The sequence below is a fragment of the Heterodontus francisci genome, chromosome 9 (assembly GCF_036365525.1).
Source record: "Heterodontus francisci isolate sHetFra1 chromosome 9, sHetFra1.hap1, whole genome shotgun sequence".
NCBI lineage: Eukaryota > Metazoa > Chordata > Chondrichthyes > Heterodontiformes > Heterodontidae > Heterodontus > Heterodontus francisci.
Window position 1 is genome coordinate 51,435,117 of NC_090379.1, and position 25,685 is coordinate 51,460,801.

At 42.3% G+C, this 25,685-nt stretch overlaps 2 protein-coding genes across 2 annotated transcripts in view; both read left to right on the forward strand.

The window, feature by feature from the left end:
• The window catches only part of LOC137373747 (inverted formin-2-like), a 107,132-nt gene extending 98,027 nt beyond the window's left edge, over positions 1-9,105 (forward strand). Inside the window, exon 22 of the mRNA XM_068039035.1 lies at positions 9,087-9,105. The gene's annotated coding sequence lies outside the window, so the exon portion shown is untranslated. The remainder of the gene's footprint in view (positions 1-9,086) is intronic.
• Positions 8,682-25,685, forward strand: part of LOC137373748 (adenylosuccinate synthetase isozyme 1 A-like) — a 61,684-nt gene continuing 44,680 nt past the window's right edge. The window contains exons 1-3 of the mRNA XM_068039039.1: positions 8,682-8,897; positions 19,960-20,062; positions 21,548-21,610. Of these exons, the coding sequence (XP_067895140.1) occupies positions 8,682-8,897; positions 19,960-20,062; positions 21,548-21,610 (382 nt within the window). The remainder of the gene's footprint in view (positions 8,898-19,959; positions 20,063-21,547; positions 21,611-25,685) is intronic.

Below are 25,685 nucleotides of genomic sequence, written 5' to 3' on the forward strand. Positions count from 1 at the left end.
GTAGAATCAGGCAGAGTCAGCATAGATTTATGAAAGGGAAATCATGCTTGACAAATCTACTAGAATTCTTCGAGGATGTAGCTAGTAGAGTTGATGAGGGGGAGCCAGTGGATGTGGTTTATTTGGACTTTCAGAAGGCTTTCAACAAAGTCCCACATAAGAGATTAGTGTGTAAAATTAAAGCGCATGGGATTGGGGGTCGTGTATTGCGATGGATAGAAAATTGGTTGGCAGACAGGAAACAAACAGTAGGGATAAATGGGTCTTTTTCCGAATGGCAGCTAGTGACTAGTGGGGTACCGCAGGGATCGGTGCTAGGACCCTAGCTATTCACAATATATATTAATGATTTAGATGATATCTCCAAATTTGCAGATGACACAAAACTGGGTGGGAGGGTGAGTTGTGAGGAGGATGCATGGAGGCTTCAGGGTGATTTGGACAAGTTGACTGAGTGGGCTAATGCATGGCAGATGCAGTATAATGTGGATAAATGTGAGGTTATCCACTTTGGGAGCAAAAACAGGAAGGCAGATTACGATCTGAACAGCTATAAACTGAGAGAGGGGAATATGCAGCGAGACCTAGGTGTTCTCGTACACAAGTTGCTGAACGTAAGCATGCAGGTGCAACAGGCGGTAAAAAAGGCAAATGGTATGTTGGCCTTCATAGTGAGAGGATTCAAGTACAGGAGCAGGGATGTCGCTGCAATTATATAGGGCCCTGGTGAGGCCACACCTGGAATATTGTGTGCAGTTTTTTTCTCCTTATCTGAGGAAGGATGTTCTCACTATAGAGGGAGTGCAGTGAAGGTTTATCAGACTGGTTCCTGGGATGGCGGGACTGACGTATGAGGAGAGATTGAATCGGTTAGGGTTATATTCGCTGGAGTTCAGAAGAATGAGGGGGGGGATTTCATAGAAACCTATAAAATTCTAACAGGACTTGACAGGGTAGATGCAGGAAAGATGTTCCCGATAGTGGGGGAGTCCAGAACCAGGGGTCATAGTCTTAGGATACGGGGTAAACCTTTCAGGACTGAGATGAGGAGAAATGGCTTCACCCAGGGAGTGGTGAGCCTGTGGAATTCGCTACCACAGAAAGCAGTTGAGGCCAAAACATTGTATGTTTTCAAGAAGGAGTTAGATATAGCTCTTGGGTCTAAAGAGATCAAAGGGTATGGGGCGAAAGCGGGAACAGGTGACTGAGTTGGATGATCAGCCATGATCATAATGAATGGCGGAGCAGGCTCGAAGGGCCAAATGGCCTACTCTGGCTCCTATTTTCTATGTTTCTATGAAGTGGGGTAGCTCTAATAGCAAAGGGATGGGCAACAAATGTTGGCCTTGCCAGTGACGCTCACATCTCATGAAAGAATAAAAAAATGACGTAAGGACAGTAATGAGGAAGGATCTAGGCTTTGAAGGGCAGGAAGTAGAAACAGTATGACTGGAAATAAAATTAACAAGGGTTAGAAAACACTGGTGGGAGTAGTATAGCAGTAGCTAGACTGTTGGACAGAGTATTACTAAGAAATAAGAGGAGCTTGTTACAAAGGTAAAGCAATAATCATGGGGAACAAGTTTATTTAGTAATCTCACAGTAAGGGATCCTCTGGAGAAGAGTGATCTTAATATGATAGCATTTCACATTGAATACGTAAATCTGAAATCGGAGTATAAAACTTAAGTAAAGCCAATTACATAGGTATGAGTGGCAAGTAGGCTAATGTAGATTGGGAAACTAGATTAAAAGATATGACAGTAGATAAGCAATGGTAAACATTTAAAGAAATATTTCATAATTCTTAACAAATATACATTCCCTTGAGAAATAAAAGCTCCAACGGAAAAGTGATCCATTCGTGGCCAACTAAAAAGATAGTATTAAGTTAAAAGAAGAGGCTTATAATATTGCTAAGAAGAATAGTGAGCCTGAGGATTGGGAGAATTTTAGAAACCAGAAAAGGATGACCAAAAAATATAAAAATAGATTCTAAGAGCTGCTACAAGTACCTAAAAAAGAACAGAATAGAGAAAAAAAATGTTTTTTTAAATTTGTTCATTGTACTTAGGCATTGCTGGCTAGGCCAGCATTATTGCCCATCTCTACATGCCCTTGAGAAGGTGGTGGTGAGCTGCCTTCTTGAACCGCTGCAGTCCTTGGGGAGTAGGTGCACCCACAGTGCTGTTAGGAAGGGAGATCCAGGATTTTGACCAGTGACAGTGAACGAACGGCGATATGGTTCCAAGTCAGGATGGTGTGTGACTTGGAGGGGAACTTGCAGGTGGTGATGTTCCCATGCAACTGTTGCCCTTGTCCTTCTGGGTGGTAGAGGTCGTGCGTTTGGAAAGTGCTGTCGAAAGGGGCCTTGGTGAGTTGCTGCAGTGCATCTTGTAGATAGTACACACTGCTGCCACTGTGTGTTGGTGATGAAGGAAATGAATGTTAAAGGTGGTGCCTGGGGTTCCAATCAAGCAGACTGCCTTGTCCTGGATGGTGTTGAGCTTCTTGAGTGTTGTTGGAGCTCCACTCATCCAGGCAAGTGGAGAGTATTCCATCACACTCCTGACTTGTGCCTTGTACATGGTGGACAGGAATTGGGGAGTCAGGAGGTGAGTTACTCGCTTCAGAATTCCCAACCTCTGACTTGCTCTTGTAGCCACAGTATTTATGTGGCTGGTCCAGTTCAGTTTCTGGTCAATGGTAACCCCCAGGATGTTGATAGTGCGAAGTTCAGCGATAGTAATGCCATTGAACATTAAGGGGAAATGGTTAGATTCTCTCTTGTTGACGATGGTCATTGCCTGGCACTTGTGTGGCATGAATGTTATTTGCCACTTATCAGCCCAAGCCTGGATGTTGTCCAGTTCCTGCTGCATCTGGACATGGGCTGCATCATTATCTATGGAGTCGCAAATGGTACTAAACATTGTGCGATCATCAGCGAACATCCCCACTTCTGACCTTATGATGGAGGGAAGATCATTGATGAAGCAGCTGAAGATGGTTGGGCCTAGGACACTACCCTGAGGAACTCCTGCAGTGATGTCCTGGGACTGAGATGATTGACGTCCAACAACCACAACCATTTTCCTTGTGCTAAGTATGACTTCAGCCAGCAGAGAGTTTTCCCCCTGATTCCCATTGACTCCAGTTTTGCTAAGGCTCCTTGACGCCATACTCGGTCAAATGCTGCCTTGATGTCAAGAGCAGTCACTTTCACCTCACCTCGAGTTCAGCTCTTTTGTCCATGTTTGGACCAAGACTGTAATGAGGTCAGGAGCTGAGTGGCCCTGACAGACCCCAAACTGAGCATCACTGAACAGGTTATTGCGAAGCAAGTGCTGCTTGATAGCACTGTCAACAACTCCTTCCATCACTTTGCTGATGATCAAGAGTAGACTGATAGGGCAGTAATTGGCTGGGTTGGACTTGTCCTGCTTTTTGTGGACAGGACATATTTGGGCAATTTTCCACATTGCCAGGTAAATGCCAGTGATGTAGCCGTACTGGAACAGCCTGCCTTGGGGCACAGCTAGTTCTGGAGTACAAGTCTTCAGTACAATTGCCGGAATGTTGTCAGGACCCATAGCTTTTGCAGTATCCAGTGCCTTCAGCCATTTCTTGATATTACGTGGAGTGAATTGGATTGGCTGAAGACTGGCATCTGTGATGCTGGAGACATCAGGAGGAGGCCGAGATGGATCATCCACTCAGCACCTCTGGCTGAAGATGGATACAAATGCTTCAGCCTTTTCTTTTGCACTGAGGTGCTGGGCTCCCTCATCGTTGAGGATGGGGCTATTTGTGGAGCCTCCTTCTCCTGTTAGTTGTTTAATTGTCCATCACCATTCATGACTGGATGTGAGACCTTTAGAGGCTGAGACAGGAGAAATGATAATGGGGAATGAGGATATTGCAGAGACGTTAACAACTATTCTGTGTCTGTCTTCATAGTGCCATGGTGGTGATCTGCCCAAGGGCAGGTCCTCTGCTCTTTTTGCTCCATCCAGGAGAGATGAGCATGACTAGGGAAGTGGGTATACGAGGTAGCTTCCTGTTGCCTTCCTCAAACTGGAACCCACACTGTTGAAATTGTTCTGAACCACACACTAGCCATCTAGCCAATTGAGCGACCTGGTCCCCCTGTCTTCATGGTGGAAGACACAAAAACATACCAGGAATAATGGGGAACCAAAGGTCTAATGAGAGTGAGGTACTTAAAGTAATTAATATTAGTGAAGAATAAGTACTGGAAAAATTAGTGGGACTAAAAGCCAACACATCCCCTGGACCTAATAGCCTACATCCCAGGGTTCTCAAAGAGTGGCTGCAGAGATAGTGGATGCACTGATTGTGATCTTCCAAAATTCCCTAGATTTTGGAAAGGTCCCAGAAGATTGAAAGTTAGCAAATGTAACACACCTCTTCAAGAAAGTAGTGAGAGAGGAAACAAGGAACTATAGGCCAGGTAGCCTGACATCAGTCATTGCAAAATGCTGGAATCCATTATTAAGGAAGTGGTAACAGACCACATAGAAAATCATAATATGATTAGGCAGAGTCTTATGGTTTTATGAAAAGGAAATCGTATTTGGCAAATCTTTTAGAGTTTTGTGAGGATGTAACTAGCAGGATATATAAAGGGGAACCAGTGGATGTAGTATATTTGGATTTTAAAAAGGCATTTGTTGAAATGCCACAAGAAAATTTGTTGCACAAGAGGGTGCATGGGTTGGGGGTAATATATTAGCACAGAGCCAGAATTGACTAAAGGACAGAAAACACAGAGTAGGAATAAATTAATCATTTTTTAGGTTGGTAGGATGTGGGCTGCTGCAAGGATTAGTGCTGCAGCATTAGCTATTTAAAATCTATATTAATGACTTAGATGAAGGGGCCGAGTGTAATATATCCAATTTTGCGGAGAATACAAAGCTTGGTGGGAAATTAAGCTGTGAGGAGAGCATAAGAAAGGAGTGAGAGAGGAAACAAGGAACTATAGGCCAGGTAGCCTAGCCAAAGCTAGGTGGGAAAGTAAGCTGTGAGGAGAGCATAAGGGTCGCAAAATTGGCTCCATGGTGCCGTTGGAACTGATGCTATGAAAGCTGGAGGCCCTCACAATGGTGCACACAGTGCTTCCAGCATGGCGCCCCATGCTGGAAAGGGAGCAAGCACGGGTATGCCCTGCACCAGAAGCTTTCGCAGTGGGTAAATCTCAAGCTGATTGACTTACATTCTGCAAACCTGAACAGTGCAGGTCTAGTGAATGCCCTGTGCATTCAGCTACACGAGGAACCCTCCCACACTAGCACTACTGAAAGGGTCAGTCATCCAACTTGCAGGTGAGGTGTACGTTTACGGATGTACTGTGGTATGTTTTGGAGTACTGCTGGTGTCTTGCTGGATTTGGAAGGGAGTATTTCTGCATCCTGACAGGAAGAACAAAGGAGTTTTGTGACCTGTCCACAAAAGGCTGCAATAGTATTGGGGGCTGTGGTTTCAGGCCTTCTGGGTTCGCAACATGAAATGACATGAGACTGCAGAGAGTGGAGAGTGGAAGCTGTGCGCAGAGGGAGGAAGAAAGCTATCCCTGCCCACCAAGGGATTTCAGGGAGCATTTCTCCGACCTTCACCTCAGCCAGCAGCAATGCCTAAGGTGTGTGAGATACACCAAGGAGGTGGTCACAGAACTGTGCCACCTCTTTCAATCGGACCTGCAGGTTGGTGCTGCTAGCGACCATCAAGGTAACTGGATTCTTCCAGACTGGAGCAGATGATATTGCAAACATATCCCAATTCACTGCACATCACAGCGTCCTGGAGGTGACAGATGTCCTGTACATGAAGCGAGCAGGGTTCATTGTTTTAAAGAACAAAGAACAAAGAACAGTACAGCACAGGAACAGGCCATTCAACCCTCCAAGCCTGCGCCGATCTTAATGCCTGCCTCAACTAAAACCTTCTGCACTTCCGGGGACCGTATCCCTCTATTCCCATCCTATTCATGTATTTGTCAAGATGCCACTTAAACGTTGCTATCGTACCTGCTTCCACCACCTCCCCCAGCAGCAAGGTCCAAGCACTCACCACCCTCTGTGTAAAGAACTTGCCTCGCACATCCCCTCTAAACTTTGCCCCTCGCACCTTAAACCTATGTCCCCTAGTAACTGACTCTTCCACCCTGGAAAAAAGCTTCTGACTATCCACTCTGTCCATGCCGCTCATAACTTTGTAAACCTCTATCATGTCGCCCCTCCACCTCCGTTGTTCCAGTGAAAACAATCCGAGTTTATCCAACCTCTCCTCATAGCTAATGCCCTCCAGACCAGGCAGCATCCTGGTAAACCTCCTCTGTACCCTCTCCAACGTCTCCACGTCCTTCTGCTAGTGTGGCGACCAGAATTGCACGCAATATTCTAAGTGTGGCCTAACTAAGGTTCTGTACAGCTGCAACATGACTTGCCAATTTTTATACTCTATGCTCCGACCGATGAAGGCAAGCATGCCGTATGCCTTCTTGACTACCTTATCCACCTGCATTGCCACTTTCAGTGACCTGTGGACCTGTACGCCCAGATCTCTCTGCCTGTCAATACTCCTAAGGGTTCTGCATTTACTGTATACTTCCCACCTGCATTAGACCTTACAAAATGCATTACCTCACATTTGTCCAGATTAAACTCCATCTGCCATTTCTCTGCCCAAGTCTCCAACCGATCTATATCCTGCTGTATCCTCTGACAATCCTCATCACTATCCGCAACTCCACCAACCTTTGTGTCGTCCGCAAACATACTAATCAGACCAGCTACATTTTCCTCCAAATCATGTATGTATACTACAAACAGCAAAGGTCCCAGCACTGATCCCTGCAGAACACCACTAGTCACAGCCCTCCATTCAGAAAAGCACCCTTCCACTGCTACCCTCTGTCTTCTATGACCGAGCCAGTTCTGTATCCATCTTGCCAGCTCACCTCTGAACCCGTGTGACTTCACCTTTTGTACCAGTCTGCCATGAGGGACCTTGTCAAAGGCTTTACTGAAGTCCATATAGACAACATCCACTGCCCTTCCTTTATCAATCATCTTCGTCACTTCCTCAAAAAACTCAATCAAGTTATTGAGATACGACCTCCCCTTCACAAAACCATGCTGCCTCTCGCTAATAAGTTTGTTTGTTTCCAAATGGGAGTAAATCCTTTCCCAAAGAATCCTCTCTAATAATTTCCCTACCACTGCCATCATTGGTGGGTATGTGAGGGTGAAATGGAGGATCTGAATGTTAAGCCTGAGTCCTGACTGCTAGGGACTGCTGATGGGTGAGTCATGGGGGTATGGTGCGTCGAGCAATGTGAGAGGTTGGTGGTGTGGTGGGTAGGACATGTCAGGTGAAGATGCATTCACTGACCTTGACCATCCACATGAGGTCATTGAACTTCCTGTGGCACTGCTGTCAGGTCCTCGAGGTTCGACTCTGGGGATTGATCTCCCTAGCAACTGCTCCCATTCGCTTCTGGGGATCTTACTTGAGGACCTCCTGGTCTCCCAACCGAAACATGGCCTCTCTCCTCCTGTTAATTTTTTTTTATTATTTCCAAAATATACTTTATTCATAAAAATCTGTAAAAATTACATTGCCAAACAGTTTCTCTCCTCCTGTTAATCTCCTGAATAAGGCCTCCAACACAGCATCTGAGAATATGGGAGCACACTCTCTTCCTTGCTGCTCCATTTGGGGTGCTTCCCCTTACAGTCAATTCTGCAGAGACAGTCAGCAGCAGCTTCCTTCGAATCAATGCAGCTCCCTTCTAAGAGGGGTTGGCTGTTTTTAAGAGTTACAGGCCATCTGGAACACGTACATCCTAGCTATGCACTCTGCTGGGTCCCCTGCTCAGCATTGTGCATGGCTGAACACTGCAATCATAGAAATGAGAAGGCAGTACAAAATTTGCCTGCTGTCTGCCTCAACAGGACCAGGCGTAGGATAAACACAAATCACAAGCCCTGTACCCGAAAAAAGGAACAAACCAATTTTTACCCCAAAGAGTTTGCAGAGGGATATAGTTAGGTTAAATGAATGGATAAGAAGGTGGCAAATGGAGGGAAATGTGAAGTTATTCATTTCAGTAGGAAGAATAGAAAAACAAAATATTTTGAAAATATGAGAAATTATTAAATGTTCAAGTTCAGAGGAATTTGAGCTCCTTATACACAAAATGCAAAGTTAACGTGCAGATACAGCAAGCAATTAGGACGGCAAATGGTATTTATTGCAAAGGGTTTGGAGTATAAGCGTAAAGAAGCCTTACAGCAATTGTGCAGGGCTTTGGGAGACCACACCTGGAGTACTGTACACAGTTTTGGGCTCCATACCTAAGGAAGGATACACTTGCCTTAGTGGAGGTGCAATAAAGGTTCACTAGATTGATTCTTGGGTATGAAAGGATTGTCATATGAAGAGAGATTGCGTTGAATGGGCCTATACTCTCTTAAGTTGAAAAGAGAGTTGATCTCATTTAAACAGATAAGTTTTTGAGAACTTGACAGAGTGGATGCAGAGAAGCTGTTTCCCCTGACTCGGAGGAGGGGAGGGAGGAGGAGTCTGTGGTCACATGCGCGGCGGACACGCGCTCAGCACGGGCACGCGCGTCTGCAGTGCTCGTGCACGCGGGAATGTGGGCAGTGCGCGGTCAGGTGTGTGACAGGGAGAGCAGCATGAGCGAGTCGAGCCGGCGGGGCAATGATCACAGAAATTACACCGGTTGCAAACGGCCTCGAAACGGGGGCAATAAAGTGACGGTGGTTCTCGGTGCGCAGTGGGGAGATGAGGGGAAGGGGAAAGTGGTCGACCTGCTGGCTACCGATGCTGACATTGTGTGCAGGTGTCAGGTAAGCACTAGTGCGGTAAGGACATGCTGTCAACTCGTACAACTAAGTAAAAAGGTTAGGAATCTGCTGCTGTCTTGCAAACAGATACGCTGTGCGAGAATCTATTCATAACCTTTTTTTAAGTTTACAGCATATTGAAAATGTGGCATGCAGCTTCTGTTTCATTTCGATACTTCAACTATTTTGCAGTTTGTGCATAGGTGCCGTGACCAGAGAAGACACCAATCTGACTTGACAGTAAGTCAGACATTGAACAACATCCAGTCCGGGGAATGAAATGTTACTGCAAACACAACTAAAAATAGAACGCGTATTTTGTTTAGTTAAAAAGCAAGGTCGATCGTCTTCTGACGCAATTGTAACTGATAGTTAAGGCAGCAGTTTTAACAGTTCTGTGAGTCAGTATATGCTGTACAGGAATAAATATCAGGCTGAGTCAAGCGTGCATTTTTTTTAATGTTGAGACAATCAAGTTTCAATATATACATAGAAAGTTCATTAGTAAGTTGTAACTAAAGTGTATTTCATTAAAATGAGTGTGAACAAAATTTTTGTTTATAGTGTGGAGTGGTCACAAAATATATCCGTGTTAAGGAAGGTAATTTAGCCCAAATTAATTCGCCTATACAGGAAAAAACTTAGTCTCCCCAAACGACTTTTAAATGAGTAAAGAACCTTACCCTACCCAAAAGTGTTTTTCAAATATTGCACACTACTTGAAGAACTACCTGAAATGAGCCCTAAATTTGCCTTTGTCTGTTTGAACGTAATTTCAGTTTTCTTACCATAGGAATGGATTTTTGTCGCTACAGAGCATGGCTGCAGAACAGATGGTATCACCATCTGTACTTTTCCAATAACAGAAATCACTAGTTTCTAGTACAAGTTTGTTTTGTGTCAGAAGTTGATACGATTATCAGTGAGCAGGAGCTGATAAATCCATAACTGCCTTGAAGATTTTATAAAATCATCTTTCCCTTGTTTCAGTAAAGAAGAATGTTACTTTAAAAGGAAATGTTTTGAGTGTAAAATATTTTACATTTTATGTTTTTTTCAAATTATTGCCTGTCGATAATTCTTAACTAAACAGCCCTGTCTGGATGAATAGACTCAACTAAGATGAGCACCAAGTACTTTCAGAGAGTGTATTTGTATGAAGAGTGATGCTCAATATCAGTTTATCATTTTGACAGTGGAACAGCCTACACCAAACTGTGCATCTGTTCATGAATGTAGTATGGGAGTCACAATTTGAAAAATGCTAAGATGTATGTTGTAGTTTCCAAATAACATACATATGAAACATGTGCCAAACTCTACTTTTTGGTATCCCAGCTGTAACTGTGATATAGAATACTGTGAAGTTCATGGGAGAGCTTTATCCCTTGGCCTGGTTGTCATAACAATTTTCATATTCTGGCTCATATTACTTGGACTGAGGACAGTATGTCTAGCAGATCAGGGAGAAGAGAAGCTCCGGGTTAGAGAGCTCCATCCTGCATCTTTTGTAAGAACAATTCAAGAAGAAACAATGATGACATTAAAAATTCCCAACTGGAATGACAAAAGCAGCCAGCTGCTGATGTTGCCAATAGTACGTGCTAACCATCTTTCCCTGAGATCAGGCTTGCAGTGAATAAAGATTAGAATTCAGAAAAACAATCAGATACTGGACTAAAAGAAGGCTTGACCTAAGATTGACCAGCAGCAGAGTGTGGGGATGTAGATTATCTAAATTCATCATCAAAGTAAAATTTTGAAATACTGGGTGAACCTAAGGGGAAACTGCCTTCTCAAATCGTGATCTGTGATCAAATTAACTGGCAAAGTCACATTCTTTACAAAAAGCATGCATACAAATGTTGAAGTCATTTATAACAAAAATGACGAATTATTTAGTAGTTGGCTATGGAATGTTTCCTAGTGACTTTATGGTCAAGCAACATTGTCTCTGGGAACATTGTACATTCCACACATTTTTCAGCAAAAATCAGATGTAACAGCCAGTTGCATTGTCATCAAGTTCCCAATCCTTTCTGTAATACCTCAACTTTAGCTTCAAATTCTACTTAAACTTTACCTTACATCTTCTATGTTGCTCAGACCAGTATGAAAACTGGGTTTGCAATATTGCTGAAAATGGAGACTAGCAGGTCATAAAACAGTTCAACCCATTATTATATTTTATGATAATTAAATAGCATATGATCCTGAATAAGCTCCCACATTAAATTTTTCCCTGACCGATTTCAGTGTTATTGAAAGAACTGTCACAGAACAGGTTTCAGTTGGAAAAATCAGCCTTAAAGACCTAAAGTTGGGCAGGTAGCATTGCTGCCCAATAAGCCCGACGATTGGTCCACTGTAACTTTCACAGAGGTCTACCACTGGACAGCTGAAGCGCCAACATAAAATAAATGTTAGCCTTCTTTCCTATGCAAACTGTGGTCCTAACAACGTAGCTCAGACTGCGATAGCAATTTTTAGGGGCACTTGTGATACAAATGCTCCACCCATGTATACTGGTGTCTGTTCAGAAATGCCCAGAAAAATTTAAAAGCTTGATTTTTTTGTGTGTAGCTGGAAGGAATAGAAATCGGCCCTATGGGCTGCTGCGCCCCCTCCCCAAGCAAGTACTTACCTGCTGGCTTCTGCTGGCGACCCAGCTGGCAACAGGCCTGTTTGGCATCCATAGCTCACCTGCCAAATTCAAATATGGCCAAGGCCTCAAAATCACAGCTGCATTTTTGCCAACAGAATTGGCAGCTGGCCAGTACACACTGCCAGTTGGCCACACAACAATCAACATCAACCCTTGTGGCACGCATGAACAAAGAACAAAGAACAGTACAGCACAGGAACAGGCCATTCGGCCCTCCAAGCCTGCGCCGATCTTGATGCCTGCCTAAACTAAAACCTTCTGCACTTGCGGGGCCCATAATCCCTCTATTCCCTTCCTATTCATATATTTGTCAAGATGTCTCTTAAACGTCGCTATCGTAACTGCTTCTACCACCTCCCCTGGCAGCAAGTTCCAGGCACTCACCACCCTCTGTGTAAAAAAACTTGCCTCGCACATCCCCTCTAAACTTTGCCCCTCGCACCTTAAACCTATGTCCCCTAGTAACTGACTCTTCCACCCTGGGAAAAAGCTTCTGACTATCCACTCTGTCCATGCCACTCATAACTTTGTCGCCCCTCCACCTCCGTCGTTCCAGTGAAAACAATCCGAGTTTTTCCAACCTCTCCTCATAGCTAATGCCCTCCAGACCAGGCAACATCCTGGTAAACCTCCTCTGTACCCTCTCCAAAGTCTCCACATCCTTCTGGTAGTGTGGCGACCAGAATTGCACGCAATATTCTAAGTGTGGCCTATCTAAGGTTCTGCACAGCTGCAACATGACTTGCCAATTTTTATACTCTGTGCCCCGACCGATGAAGGCAAGCATGCCGTATGCCTTCTTGACTACCTTATCCACCTGCATTGCCACTTTCAGTGACCTGTGGACCTGTACGCCCAGATCTCTCTGCCCGTCAATACTCCTAAGGGTTCTGCCATTTACTGTATACCTCCCACCTGCATTAGACCTTCCAAAATGCATTACCTCACATTTGTCCAGATTAAACTTCATCTGCCATTTCTCCGCCCAAGTCTCCAACCGATCTATATCCTGCTGTATCCTTGGACAATCCTCATCATTATCCGCAACTCCACCAACCTTTGTGTCGTCTGCAAACTTACTAATCAGACCAGCTACATTTTCCTCCAAATCATTTATATATACTACAAACAGCAAAGGTCCCAGCACTGATCCCTGCGGAACATCACTAGTCACATCCCTCCATTCAGAAAAACACCCATCCACTGTTACCCTCTGTCTTCTGTGACTGAGCCAGTTCTGTATCCATCTTGCCAGCTCACCTCTGATCCCGTGTGACTTCACCTTTTGCACCAGTCTGCCATGTGGGACCTTGTCAAAGGCTTTACTAAAGTCCATATAGACAACATCCACCGCCCTTCCCTCATCAATCATCTTCGTCACTTCCTCAAAAAACTCAATCAAATTAGTAAGACACGACCTCCTCTTCACAAAACCATGCTGTCTCTCGCTAATAAGTTCGTTTGTTTCCAAATGGGAGTAAATCCTTTCCCGAAGAATCCTCTCTAATAGTTTCCCTACCACTGACGTAAGGCTCACTGGCCTATAATTTCCTGGATTATCCTTACCACCCTTCTTAAACAAAGGAACAACATTGGCTTTTCTCCAGTCCTCTGGGACCTCACCTGTAGCCAATGAGGATGCAAAGATTTCTGTCAAGGCCGCAGCAATTTCTTCCATTGCCTCCCTCAGTATTCTAGGGTAGATCCCATCAGGCCCTGGGGACTTATCTACCTTAATGCTTTTCAGGACACCCAACACCTCCTCCTTTTTGATAATGAGATGACTGAGACTATCTGCACTCCCTTCCCTAGGCTCATCATCCACCAAGTCCTTCTCCTTGGTGAATACTGATGCAAAGTACTCATTTAGCACCTCACCCATTTCCTCTGGCTCCACGCATAGATTCCCATTTCTGTCCTTGAGTGGGCCAACCCTTTCCCTGGTTACCCTCTTGCTCTTTATGTATGTATAAAAAGCCTTGGGATTTTCCTTAATCCTGTTTGCCAATGACTTTTCATGACCCCTTTTAGCCCTCCTAACTCCTTGCTTAAGTTCCTTCCTACTGTCTTTATATTCTTCAAGTGCTTCATCTGTTCTTAGCCTTCCAGCCCTTACAAATGCTTCCTTTTTCTTTTTGACTAGGCTCACAATATCCCGTGTTATCCAAGCTTCCCGAAACTTGCCAAACTTGTCTTTCTTCCTCACAGGAACATGCTGGTCCTGGATTCTAATCAGCTGACGTTTGAAAGACTCCCACATGTCAGATGTTGATTTACCCTCAAACAGCCGCCCCCAATCTAAATTCTTCAGTTCCTGCCTAATATTGTTATAATTAGCCTTCCCCCAATTTAGCACCTTCACCCGAGGACTACTCTTATCCTTATCCACAAGTACCTTAAAACTTATGGAATTATGGTCACTGCTCCCGAAATGCTCCCCCACTGAAACTTCGACCACCTGGCCGGGCTCATTCCCCAATACCAGGTCCAGAATTGCCCCATCCCTAGTTGGACTATCTACATACTGTTTCAAGAAGCCCTCCTGGATGCTCCTCAAATTCTGCCCCATCCAAGCTCCTAGCACTAAGTGCACCTAGCATGGTGCAGAGAAGATTCTGTTTCCCAGATATAATGAGGTAAAAATTAAAGCCAATGCGGAACCCTGAGTAGGACAGGTCCAACACCTGCCCCTCTCATCGGGAACTAATTTCACCAAAGAGTCCTTAAACAGCAACAAGGTTGTGAGCAAAATTTGACAGCAAGCCACATAAAGCAATATTAAGGCAGATGGCCAAAAGCTTGGTGAAAGAGGTGGTTTTTAAGGAACATATTAATGGAGAAAAGAGAGATAGAGAGGTAAAGAGGTTTAGGGAGGGAATTCCAGAGCTTAGAGCCTAGGCAGCTGAAGGGATGACCACCAATGGTGGAGCAGTTAAAATGGGGGATGCTTAAGAGGCCAGAATAAGATGAGCACAGAAATATCAGAGAGTTGTGGTACTGCAGATGATTACAGAGATAGGGAAGGGCAAGGCCATGGAGGGATTTGAAAGCAAGGATAAGAATTTTTTAAAAGAGGCGTTGCTTAACCAGGAGGCAATGTAGATCAGCAAGCACAGGGATGATGAGAAAAGGGGACTCGGTGCGGGCAACATTTTAAGGGGCCTAATGCCTATTTATACATAAAAACTGAGCTCCAAGAATTTACCAGTGGGACCACTGCCTGAGGGGATTGAGTGTTGGCTATCCTACTGGTAAATTGATAAACGGACGCAACGCATAACAATTTCAACTCCAATGTGTCTTTGCAGAATATCTGGAGAGAACAATTGGATTTGTAGGGAACCAGCTGATAAGATGGTATTTTTTCTGTGGACTGGACAATAATCACCACAATAATTCACTCAATGCAAATAACAAAACCTGACATCACTGTAACTATGTCCATTAACAATAATGCTGAAAAAAGAGACATGCTGTCGAAGCTTTACATCTTTCACTCGTCAGGACAGATGCAAGAATGTCAAATTTCAAAGGAGCAACAATTTATACTGTATGAGAAAAGGGTGCTGATAGGTTGGCAAGTCGACTCTGATTGGTCAAGGTGTTGCCATGGAGAATGCACCAGTGAACTATTATCCCCCACACTTTTATTTAATTCAAAAATGACGCAGCTCCTGGAAATTTTCTGTTTGCCTGCAGAGGACAGGTCTCTGCATATCAATATATGTAGTTTCTAGTAAGCATAACTGAGCCACATTGCAAGCTCAACTGATAATCTTAAATTGGTAGTGTAATTAGCACATCGGGATTGTTTAGTAAGTGCTGTCTGATCACGGAATCACATCTAACATTAGACATTGTGTTCTGAGTTTTGCAAGTACTACCGAGCAATTAGTAATATATGCTGTGGTGCACTCCAACAAATGGTTAGCAGATTATTTATGCTGCATTGTTGCATTGGTTGAATCTTGGATGTTTTAACACTACAAATTGTAAACATAAGTATACATGTTCCAGCCATTATTATTGTGGGTTTTAAAGGAGTTTACTATTAGAAATAAAAACAGAAAGTGCTGGAAATACTCAGCAGGTCTGTGTGGAGAGAAGCAGAGTTAACGTTTTAGGCCTAACGCTTTTTAAGGAAGAAAACCTACTGTCCTTACCTGGTCTGGCATATATGTGACTCCGGTGTTATGTAGGTTGACTCTTAATGGCCTTCTGAAGTGCTTAGAAAGCCATTGAGTTGTATCAAACCTCTTTCTGTGGTTCAAGAAGGCGGCTGTCTGCATGTTCTCAGGGCAACTAGAGACGGACAATAACTTGTCAGTGCTACCCACTATAATAATTAAAACATTATTGTATTTTCCACCATTCATATGTTTACTACAATCCTGCTATCCTGTTCTAATTATCGCGCTCATTTTATATTACTTCCTGTGTCTTTCACATTTATTTTGCATTCTATAGACCTTAGCACACCTGGCAAGTGAACATTACATAGTAACATTTTCAATCAGGAGAAGACCTTGGGTCCATCTTGCCCACCTGACCACAATATTCCTTTGGTACCTGTCAAATAACCTTGAATGCTGTTTATTGACTAGTTGCCATTAACGTTTCTTGTTCCACTTATGTGGCAGTTGATTTACATTATTCATGGTTCACAAATAGTGCTAAAATGCCAATGTTTTCCTTTCTGGTCCCTAAAGTTATGAATTTTGTGCAATCCTTTCAAGTAACATACATGGTTATGGCTTTCAAAGTGCCGTGGGATCTTTACATTCACCTGAAAGGGCAGATGATGCCTCGGTTTAAGATTGCATTTGAAAGACAGCACCTCTGACAGTGCAACAGTTCCTCAGTACTGCAGTGAAGTGCCAGCTATGTCTTACAAGTCGGACTGGAACCCTCAACCTTTTGACTCAGAGGCAAAGTGCTACCATGAGGTCAAGATAAATTTGTTTTGCTTAATGAAGAATATATCCAGCACCTGCTTGGTGCAGCAAATTGACTGATATTGCTAATGTCATTTGTCGCTGCCTGAGGTATCAAACTTCAGTTTCACAGCAACCTTCAGAGCCACAGGCAATGAAGTGTGTGACCTGGTGCAGGGCTGCAATTGGTGTTGCAACTGACTACATAGCTCTGTCACAGTCTGTCAGATGTAATTAATGGAGTTGCCAGAGATACTGCTGCTCAGTTAACTGGAGGTGAGATGTTCCGTTCCTGTAAGGGTCCTGCGCCCTCTACCACTACGTCTCTCTTCTCACAGCAGATCAAGGTCTTTGTACTTTGACTTGCTGCTGTTCCTCCTCCTAATGCTGCAGCCCCAATCACAGACCAAGTGGCACATCCATGTTGGCAGAGTAAGTCTGTGCATAAGCCCCTGGGCAGAGAATGTCCTACAATTCCAAATAACTGTACAATTTGTGAACTCAGCTGAGCAGCCAACTCTGCCAGAAATGGGCCTAAAAGTCTGCAACCAGTTTAAAATGACTAACCAGAGACATACCTGGATGCAGCTGAGGATTGCTTTAAATAACCCTGTTCCCATCTCCTTCCCAGTTGCTGCTGCCAAAGATTTGTGTGTAGGTTTTAGAAGTTCAACTTTGCAGAGGGCTCCATAAGTAGGCCCAAGAATCTTAATTTACAAATATTTATTGGGCCTGTGCTGCCGTGGATGACTAAATTTGCTCAAGTCAATGTTGTGTCCTGCACAATTCTGAAGAAGTTAGATCACAATATAAAATTCAGAGGTTTTATGTTGATTTTATCCCAGAAAACCAGTCGGCTGTGAGTTGAATTTCTTCTGCAAAATTGCTATATGTAACTAGTTAGTTACCTTTCCCAAAATCATAACTGAAGTGTCTGTTTCTTATTTTATTCTTTGTTGGTCCCTTTTATGGTCGTTGTATGAAAATTCAAGCTGTTTGTACACATAAGCACCATTATATTCTTGTTTATCAAAGCAATGTATCCAGTCCAGTTCTCCCTTGTGGAATAGCTAAAGGTCAGATTGGGCTCGTACGAAAGAACATGAGAAGGTCAGTTAAATGTTTCAGTTGTTGGCAGTCATACAAGATCTAATGTTGTGTCACCAATCACCTCAGATGTTTCAAGATTTCTTTGCATGATGAAGGTGCTTTAGAAACTCATTCAGAATCCCAAGCACAATGAATCGTCGTTTAGAAGTTTAAAAAAATTGCAATGCTGTCTACATATGTTGGAGAGCTTTCTAAGTCCCAAATACAAATGTGAGAAAAAGGCAGATCATGTGAAACAATACAGCTTGATATTAGGGAAGTATGCTTCTAAGCCAGTCTGTGAATTCTGTAGTAAATTAATAAGATGGACTGAAATGTCAATCAATTTCAGCAAGTCTCACCTAGCATGTCAATAAGCAGTAAATGTTTTAGACTTCTTGGCATTACTGTATTGTATAGACTAAAGTACTGAAACTTGTGATTCATGCTGCTGTATAGTATCACAGCAGCGATATAACTATTTTTCCAGGCAAGTGTATGATATACAGATCAGAAAAAATCATTTAGTACATACTGCACAGAGCAGTGGATAATGAAACTAAAGAGCTATTCAAGCACAAGTTTTTGTCCACAATACCTCAGATACCTAGACTTCATTAAATAACACTCTTGTCCACAAACCAACAGCTGCCTATTTAAGAATACATGATAAACTGTACTGGTGTGTACTTAAAACATTAAGTGGCAGTAGCACAACATACAGGGGTTGATTTTAACCAGGAGGGAATCCTACATAGGGAGCTCTACAAAAGCCCCAGCCAATTTTAACTCCTGGGCATTATTTGAATAAAGTAGGACAGTCTGCTGCGCAAAACTGACAGGAGCAAAGTCAGGGCCAGGAACAAAAGTCAGATGAGGACACCGGGGACGTGAGGGAATGATCCCTGGCATAAAGCAAGCACTGGAGAGGAGGCTTGGCGCTTGTCCTAGTGCTGGGAGGGAGAGGCACAACCGGTGAAGCTAAGAACTCCGCAAGGAACTTGGCGAAGCACTCCTTCTCCTGGTCCACAAGAATTCCACAGATATATTAAATTTTTTAACTTACTTAGCTTCTTCTGCTGCTCAACAATACCTGCCCTGCCCCCGCCCAATGGTTTGGCTGTTGGGGTTGGGCCGTGTGGGCTTCACAAATCCAGGTTAAAATTCCATAACAGTGCCGATGATGTCTCTGGAACATAAATATACAATACAAAGTAGACCCTGCCTGCCAGGGGTGGGTGGCCCTTCTTTGTCTTGTCTCAGGTAAGTTCCCGGGGGATGAGAACGCTGTATGATACCACTCCCCCACCCAACCACCTTGATTTGTTATAAAATAAATTTTTCCAAATTGATTTTTTAACTCCAAATTCTTTGTATCTGTAAATGTATGTTTGATGTTACACCCTCACCCTTTTTAAGTGATATGGTGATTCAGCACAATGGGGGCCCCGACATTCTGTATCACAGATTGTTCACACTTATGATTCTCAGGTTGACTTCCCAAGCTCAGTTGTGCAACTGTAGGGAGTTGTGGATTGAGGACCAGCCACTTCCCTAAAGGCAGGTCTGGGGGAGGGCCAGAAATTAAGTAGCCTTGTTACTCTGGGTCATCCCACAAACCTGTCACAGACTGGCTTTAGATCAGTGTTGGCAGAAGTGTGGAAGCAGGTGTCCATCCTGTTCTTTTAAACATAGCAGTAGTATGGCAAGAATCAAAGAAAGAGAAAGCAAAAAATTAACAAATATGAAGAAAAGAAACTTTCTACAGCTGAATAAACAGGAACAGTTAGAAGAACAAATGCAACAAGTAGTTAACAGAATAATGTGCAGTAAATATTATGATGCAAAAGCATTCTAAATAAGATTACTTTTGATTTGTTCTTGGAATGCATTAAATAAACTTTGGCATTTAAAATTTTGCAGACTTTAAGAATTAAAAAGAAAATTACAGATGCAGTACTTGCGATTTACGTAATAAATATTACTAGGAATAAAGTAATTTACATTTATTGTATTGTAAATTGTAAGATAACATTATTTTCAATATTTTTGTAAATGTACCTGAAAATATTGTAACAAATCCCTTTGTGTAAAAGAGTACAATCATTTGTCAAGAGTGCTCCATAAATCACCAGAAAGGTGCCTTCATGATACTTAGGGGAAAATGTCCTATGAGCAGCCTAAATATTCCCAAAATGGAGTTCTCGCTTAAAAGCTGCCCACTCAATATGGAGTTCAGCTATTGAAATAAATCCTGGAAAATGTCCAGATTGTTCTAAAGTTCAGATTGCAAATCGACTAATATTTTCCAAGTTATACAACTTACTTTTAAATGTTGTGCAACGAACACTAATTTGCAATTTCACATGTCTTGTAGGGTGGAAACAATGCTGGCCACACAGTTGTTGCAGAAGGAAAAGAATATGATTTTCACCTTTTCCCAAGTGGCATTATTAACCCAAAAGCTATTTCCTTTATTGGTAAGTAAAGTAACTTGAACATACAGTCAATGTTTGAGAAAAGAAATGTTGGGTAAATGTGTCAAAAGCAAAATACCCGTGGATGCTGGAAATCTGAAACAACAACAGAAAATGCCGGAAATACTCAGCAGGTCAGGCAGCATCTGTGGAGAGAAAAACAGAGTTAACGTTTAATACCGTTTCAGGTATTAAACGTTAACTCTGTTTTTCTCTCCACAGACCTGATGGATAAATGTGTCACTGTCATATAGGTCTAAAAGATATTATGGTTTATCATTATCTATACAATTAGGTTATCTCAGCTGTGGTGATGGGGATGCTACAATTCACTTCAGCATCCTTAGGTTGGGAGAGGAAAATCAGCAAAGATTCCTGTCCTTGTGATTTTTTTTATTTTTTATTTTAGAGATACAGCACTGAAACAGGCCCTTCGGCCCACCGAGTCTGTGCTGACCATCAACCACCCATTTATACTAGTCCTACATTAATCCCATGTTCCTACCTTCCCTTAATTCCCCTACCACCTACCTATACTAGGGGCAATTTATAATGGCCAATTTACCTATCAACCTGCAAGTCTTTGGCTGTGGGAGGAAACTGGAGCACCCAGCGAAAACCCACACGGTTACAGGGAGAACTTGCAAACTCCGCACAGGCCGTACCCAGCTGGAGCTGTGAGGCTGCAGTGCTAACCACTGCACCACTGTGCCGCCCACAGATGATTCAGCAATTTCTACTGAAAACTTGAAGACACTTGAAGAACATGTAGTCAGGCTTGTTTACGATATCCCCTCCAATGATGGACTAGGCACAAATATTTGCTGTCCACATCAAGCATGAAGAATGATATTTGCACGAGAAACCTAAAGGGGATCTGCCATCTGTGGTACTATACTCGAGCATAAATCATTAAACACTGGAGATGAGTGATCAGTGAAATTGGAGGAAGGAGTAAATGAAAAACATTGGCATATCTATACTATAAAGATGCAACCTAACACTAAATATTATGGTTAAAAATTACCTGCTTCCATTAATGAGTGCTACTTAACTAAAAATAGCTGTACCCAAGAGTGCCCAAACAATGATGAAGATCATTGGTGGGCAGTAAAATCTGAGTGTAGTTTTTAGAGCCATTGGGACCCTACAAGGACATTAATGCTACACAGTGCAGATCAATGTGTAGTATTGTTCAATTATTTACAGCAATCAATCAAAAGGAAGGCGCTTGTAAAACTGTTGGATGTCACAGGCAGAGTGAGAGAAACTGGTTATCTTCAAAATTCTTCAGACCTTAACAGCCAGTAAATATTTACAGAAAATAATGTTTGGGGATGTTTATTCTCTTGCCCTGTAGGTAAGGATGTTTTAGGGCATTGATGCTAACATGAATTTTGAGTATACTTCTGATTTTTTTTTTGAAGCATTTTTAAACTGTTTCTAATTACCATTTCTTAATGCATGCTACTTTCTTTTCTACTTTAGGGAATGGTGTTGTAATACATTTGCCTGGTTTGTTTGAAGAAGCTGATAAAAATGAAAAGAAAGGTATACTGGTTCAGCTTTTAAATATCTTGCAATCTTTTTATGAACACTTGCATTGAAATTACATGAAGATATTTTTAGATTCTTATAGGAGAATGTTATGCATTTATATTTTTTCTCTTCTGCCCATAGGACTTCAGTTGTTAGTTTGTTAACTGTTAGTTTTCCTTGTAACTCCCCAGCCAAGAAAGCAGTTAGGCAACCTATTCCCTGGCAAATGCCATGATTATTCTCTAATCTGTCAATAGGACATATGCTCGAGCAGTCTAAGGTAACTAGAATCATAGAATGATATAACATAAAAGAAAAATTGTGGCTGTGTCGGTTTTTTGGAAGAGCAATCCAATTAGTCCGACAGCCCTCCTCTTTCCCATAGCCCAGCAAAGTTTTCAAGTATTTATCCAAGTCCCTTTTGAAGGCTGCTATTGAATCTGCTTCCACCACCATTACAGGCAGTCCATTCCAAATCATAACAACTTGCTGTGTTATGTGTTAAAAACCCTTCTTATTTACTCTGTCAAAACTGTTCATGATTTTGAACACCTCTATAAAATTTCTTAACCTTCTCTGCTCCAAGGTCAATAACTCTAGCTTTCAGTCCTTCCACATAACTGGAGTACTTCATCCCTAGTATCATTCTAGTAAATCTCTTCTGCACCTTCTCTAAGGCTTTGATATCCTTCTTAAGATGTAGCGTCCAGAACGGGACACAATACTGCAGCTGTGGCCAAACCAGTGGTTTATAAAGGTAGCAAAACCTCCTTACTTTTGTACATAATGACATTAGTTATAATGCCAAGTTCCTTGTATGCTTTTTCAACAGTCCTCTCAACATGTCCTGCCACCTTCAAAGATTTGGGTGCATACACCACTAGGTTTCTCTGTTCCTGCCTCCACTTTAAAATTGTACCATTTTGTTTATATTGTCTCTCCTCGTTCTTCTTACTAAAATGCATCACTTCACAGTGCAAATTTTAAATTATGCCATGTAAACTCAAGTCCAGGTTATTAATATATGTCAAGAAGAGCAGTGGTGCTAATACCAACCCCTGAACAACACCACCACTATATACTTCCCTTCAGTCTGAAAACAACTGTTCACCACTACTCTCTGCTTTCTGTCTCTTAGCCACCTTTGGATCCATGGTGCCAATATCCCTTTAATCACAGGGGTTTCAATTTTGCAATCAAGTCTATTATGTATCAAATGCTATTGAAAGTCCATATACACAACATCAATCACACTATGCTCATCAATCCTCTCCATTACTTCCTGAAAGAACTCAATCAAGTTAATCAAACAGAATTTGTCTTTAATAAATCTGTGCTGGCTGTCATTTAGTAACCAATACTTTTCCAATTCATTTTGTCCCGGATTATTGTTTCTAAAAGTTTATCGGCCACTGATATTAGACTGACTGGCCTGTACGTGCTGCCCTCTCCCCTTTTTTTGAACAGGGCTGTAATGTTTTTAGTCCTCCAGTCCCCCAGCATCACTCCCATATGTATGAGGGATTGGAAGATGGTGGTCAAAATCTCCTTAACATCCCCCCTTATTTCCTTCAGCAACCTAGGATGCATCCCATCTGGACCGGCTAACTTTTATCCTATTCTATATCTCTGCTATCTCCTCCTTTACCATAATATCGATAGCAACTTCTTCTTTTATGATAACTCCCTTAGTGCCTCAGCCATGCCCTCTTGCCTCCACAAGATGATCTCCTTTTCAGTCCATAATGAGCCCTACCCTTTTACTATTTAGCTATTTATAAAATACTTTTAGGTTCTGTTTTATGTTAGTGGCAAGTCTATTCTCATACTCTTTCCATTCCTTTTGCCCTTCTCTTCTGTATTTGGCTTGGACTGCTACTATATTATGAACTTGACATTTGTCATAAGCCTCAGTTTTCTGTTTCATTTTAATCTCTATATCTTTAGTCATCCAGGGAGCTTTAGCTTTGGATGCCCTCTCGTTTACCCCATATGGGAATGTGTCTATTCTGTACCCGAGCTATCTCCTCTTGGAAGGTTTCCATTACTAAAATACTATTTGCCTGTCAATCTTTGATTCCAACCAACCTGGGCTAGATCCTTTTTCAATTCACTGAAATTAGCCCTCTCCAGTTACGTATTTTCATGACTGAATGTTCTTTGTCCTTTTCCATTACTGTTCTAAACCTGACAGTATTATGTTCACTCTTCTCTAAATGATCGCACACTGAAATATGTTTGACATGTTTCATTCCCCAGAACTAAATACAGCACTGCTTCCTTCTTTATTGGGTTGAAAACATACTGATCAAGAAAATTCTGTTGTACATATTTCAGAAATTCCTCCTGTTCTTTTCCCTTTACATTGTTACTATCCTAGTCTATATTAGGGTAATTGAAGTCCTTCATTATTACTACTCTATAGTTCTTACATCGTTTTGCAATTTGCCTGCAAATTTTCTCCTCTATCTCTGTCCCACTATTTGGTGGCCTGTAGTGTACATTCAGTAATATAATAAGCTCCTCTATTGTTCCCCCTCCTTTGTTCCTTCCCTATCTTTCCTGAATACTTTGTAGCCAGGAATATTAAGTTCCCAATCCTTCCCTTCTTTGAGCTAGATCTCTATTATTGCTACTGTACCATAGTCCCACGTGGTTGCTTGTGCTTGCATCTCACAGAACTGTTTTATCACAATCCATGCCTTTCCACACATGCAGTCTGAACTCATCTTAGATTGCCTTGCATTTACGCATCCCCAACTGATATCTGCTATTTCTGAACAATTTTTTACCCTAATGTTGCTTGTCTGTCCAGTCCTCTGTGTACCTTGTTTCTCTCCTCTAATGCTTCATCTTGGTACCCTTCGGCCAAATTAGTTTAAACCCTCCTCTGCAAGGCATTGTCCAGTTTGTTTCCTCTATTTCTCTTTTGGGCACATAGTCACAGACGGATGAAAAAGGCCTTTTAACCCATCTTACTTCATCCACTCAAGAAGATTATAAAGCCCTTCTGATTACTACATCCAACTATGAAATGATTGCAGGAATTTTGCCTATCCAGAAGACTATTTCCATGTGTTGATCACTCCCTGTACAAAATAGAACTTCTTGACTCTCTGCAAAAATTCCCATAATTCTTTTTGTCCCTTGCATTAGCCTAAGGTTTTTTTAAGTGTTGTTTTACCTCCTCCAGGACATTACATGGCTGAGACTATGGGGAAATATTGGGAGTCATGATGCCTAATTGCAGCATAGCCATATGAGATAGACTTGTGGACCAACTGGTCTCATCCTATCAATGATTTTTCTGTATTTGTATTAGTCATAAATTTGCTTTTCACTATTGCCAACCTGCATCCCTTGCCCTACTCTCATGGTTTAATTTGAAGTAGTGTTCTGAATGTATCTTTTAGATACCATTTATTGAGGGTGATTTTCATCTTCAGGTGTGAAAAAAGTTCTGTTCCATTTTTTTATTGCTTTAAAAGAACTGCCAAGTTTGCACCAGGTGCAAACTCTACTGCCTCTAGGGACAATACTACTAGAGATAAATAATGTGTGTAAGTCAAATTTAAAGGAATAGGGACAATTAAAGTGGTATCATAAGGAAGGGATCAATAATTTTGAAAGCTTCTGGATGGAGATCACTAAAAGGCAACTAAGCCTATCAGTAACCTTTGAGAAGGCTGAAGGGGCATGGGATTTAGAAGTGGCCGGCCAGGATGAAGAGAAAGGGACCTGTAAATGTAGCCCAGCATGTGGCCTCCACTTTGGCTATTGAAGTTGAGGTGGTGCTGCATTAGATGTTTGCAAGGGCAGATGCCAGCACCATCCCATTCGTGAGCACTGCAGCACACCTGTAAGAAGGTGTAGCCAAATTTCAGGTCACCACTGACCATTAGTGTCACTGCACATGTGCAAGCTCTGTAGTGCAGTATACTGTTGATGTCTTGCAGTTGACGGTATAGCTCAGCATCTGCCCCTCTCTTGATCCAGATTCTGAGAAGGCAGATTACCACAATCATTCCCAGAGGGTTTACCAGATCCCACTGAAAATTCTCAGGAACTGGTCCAGCTCTCTATTGAA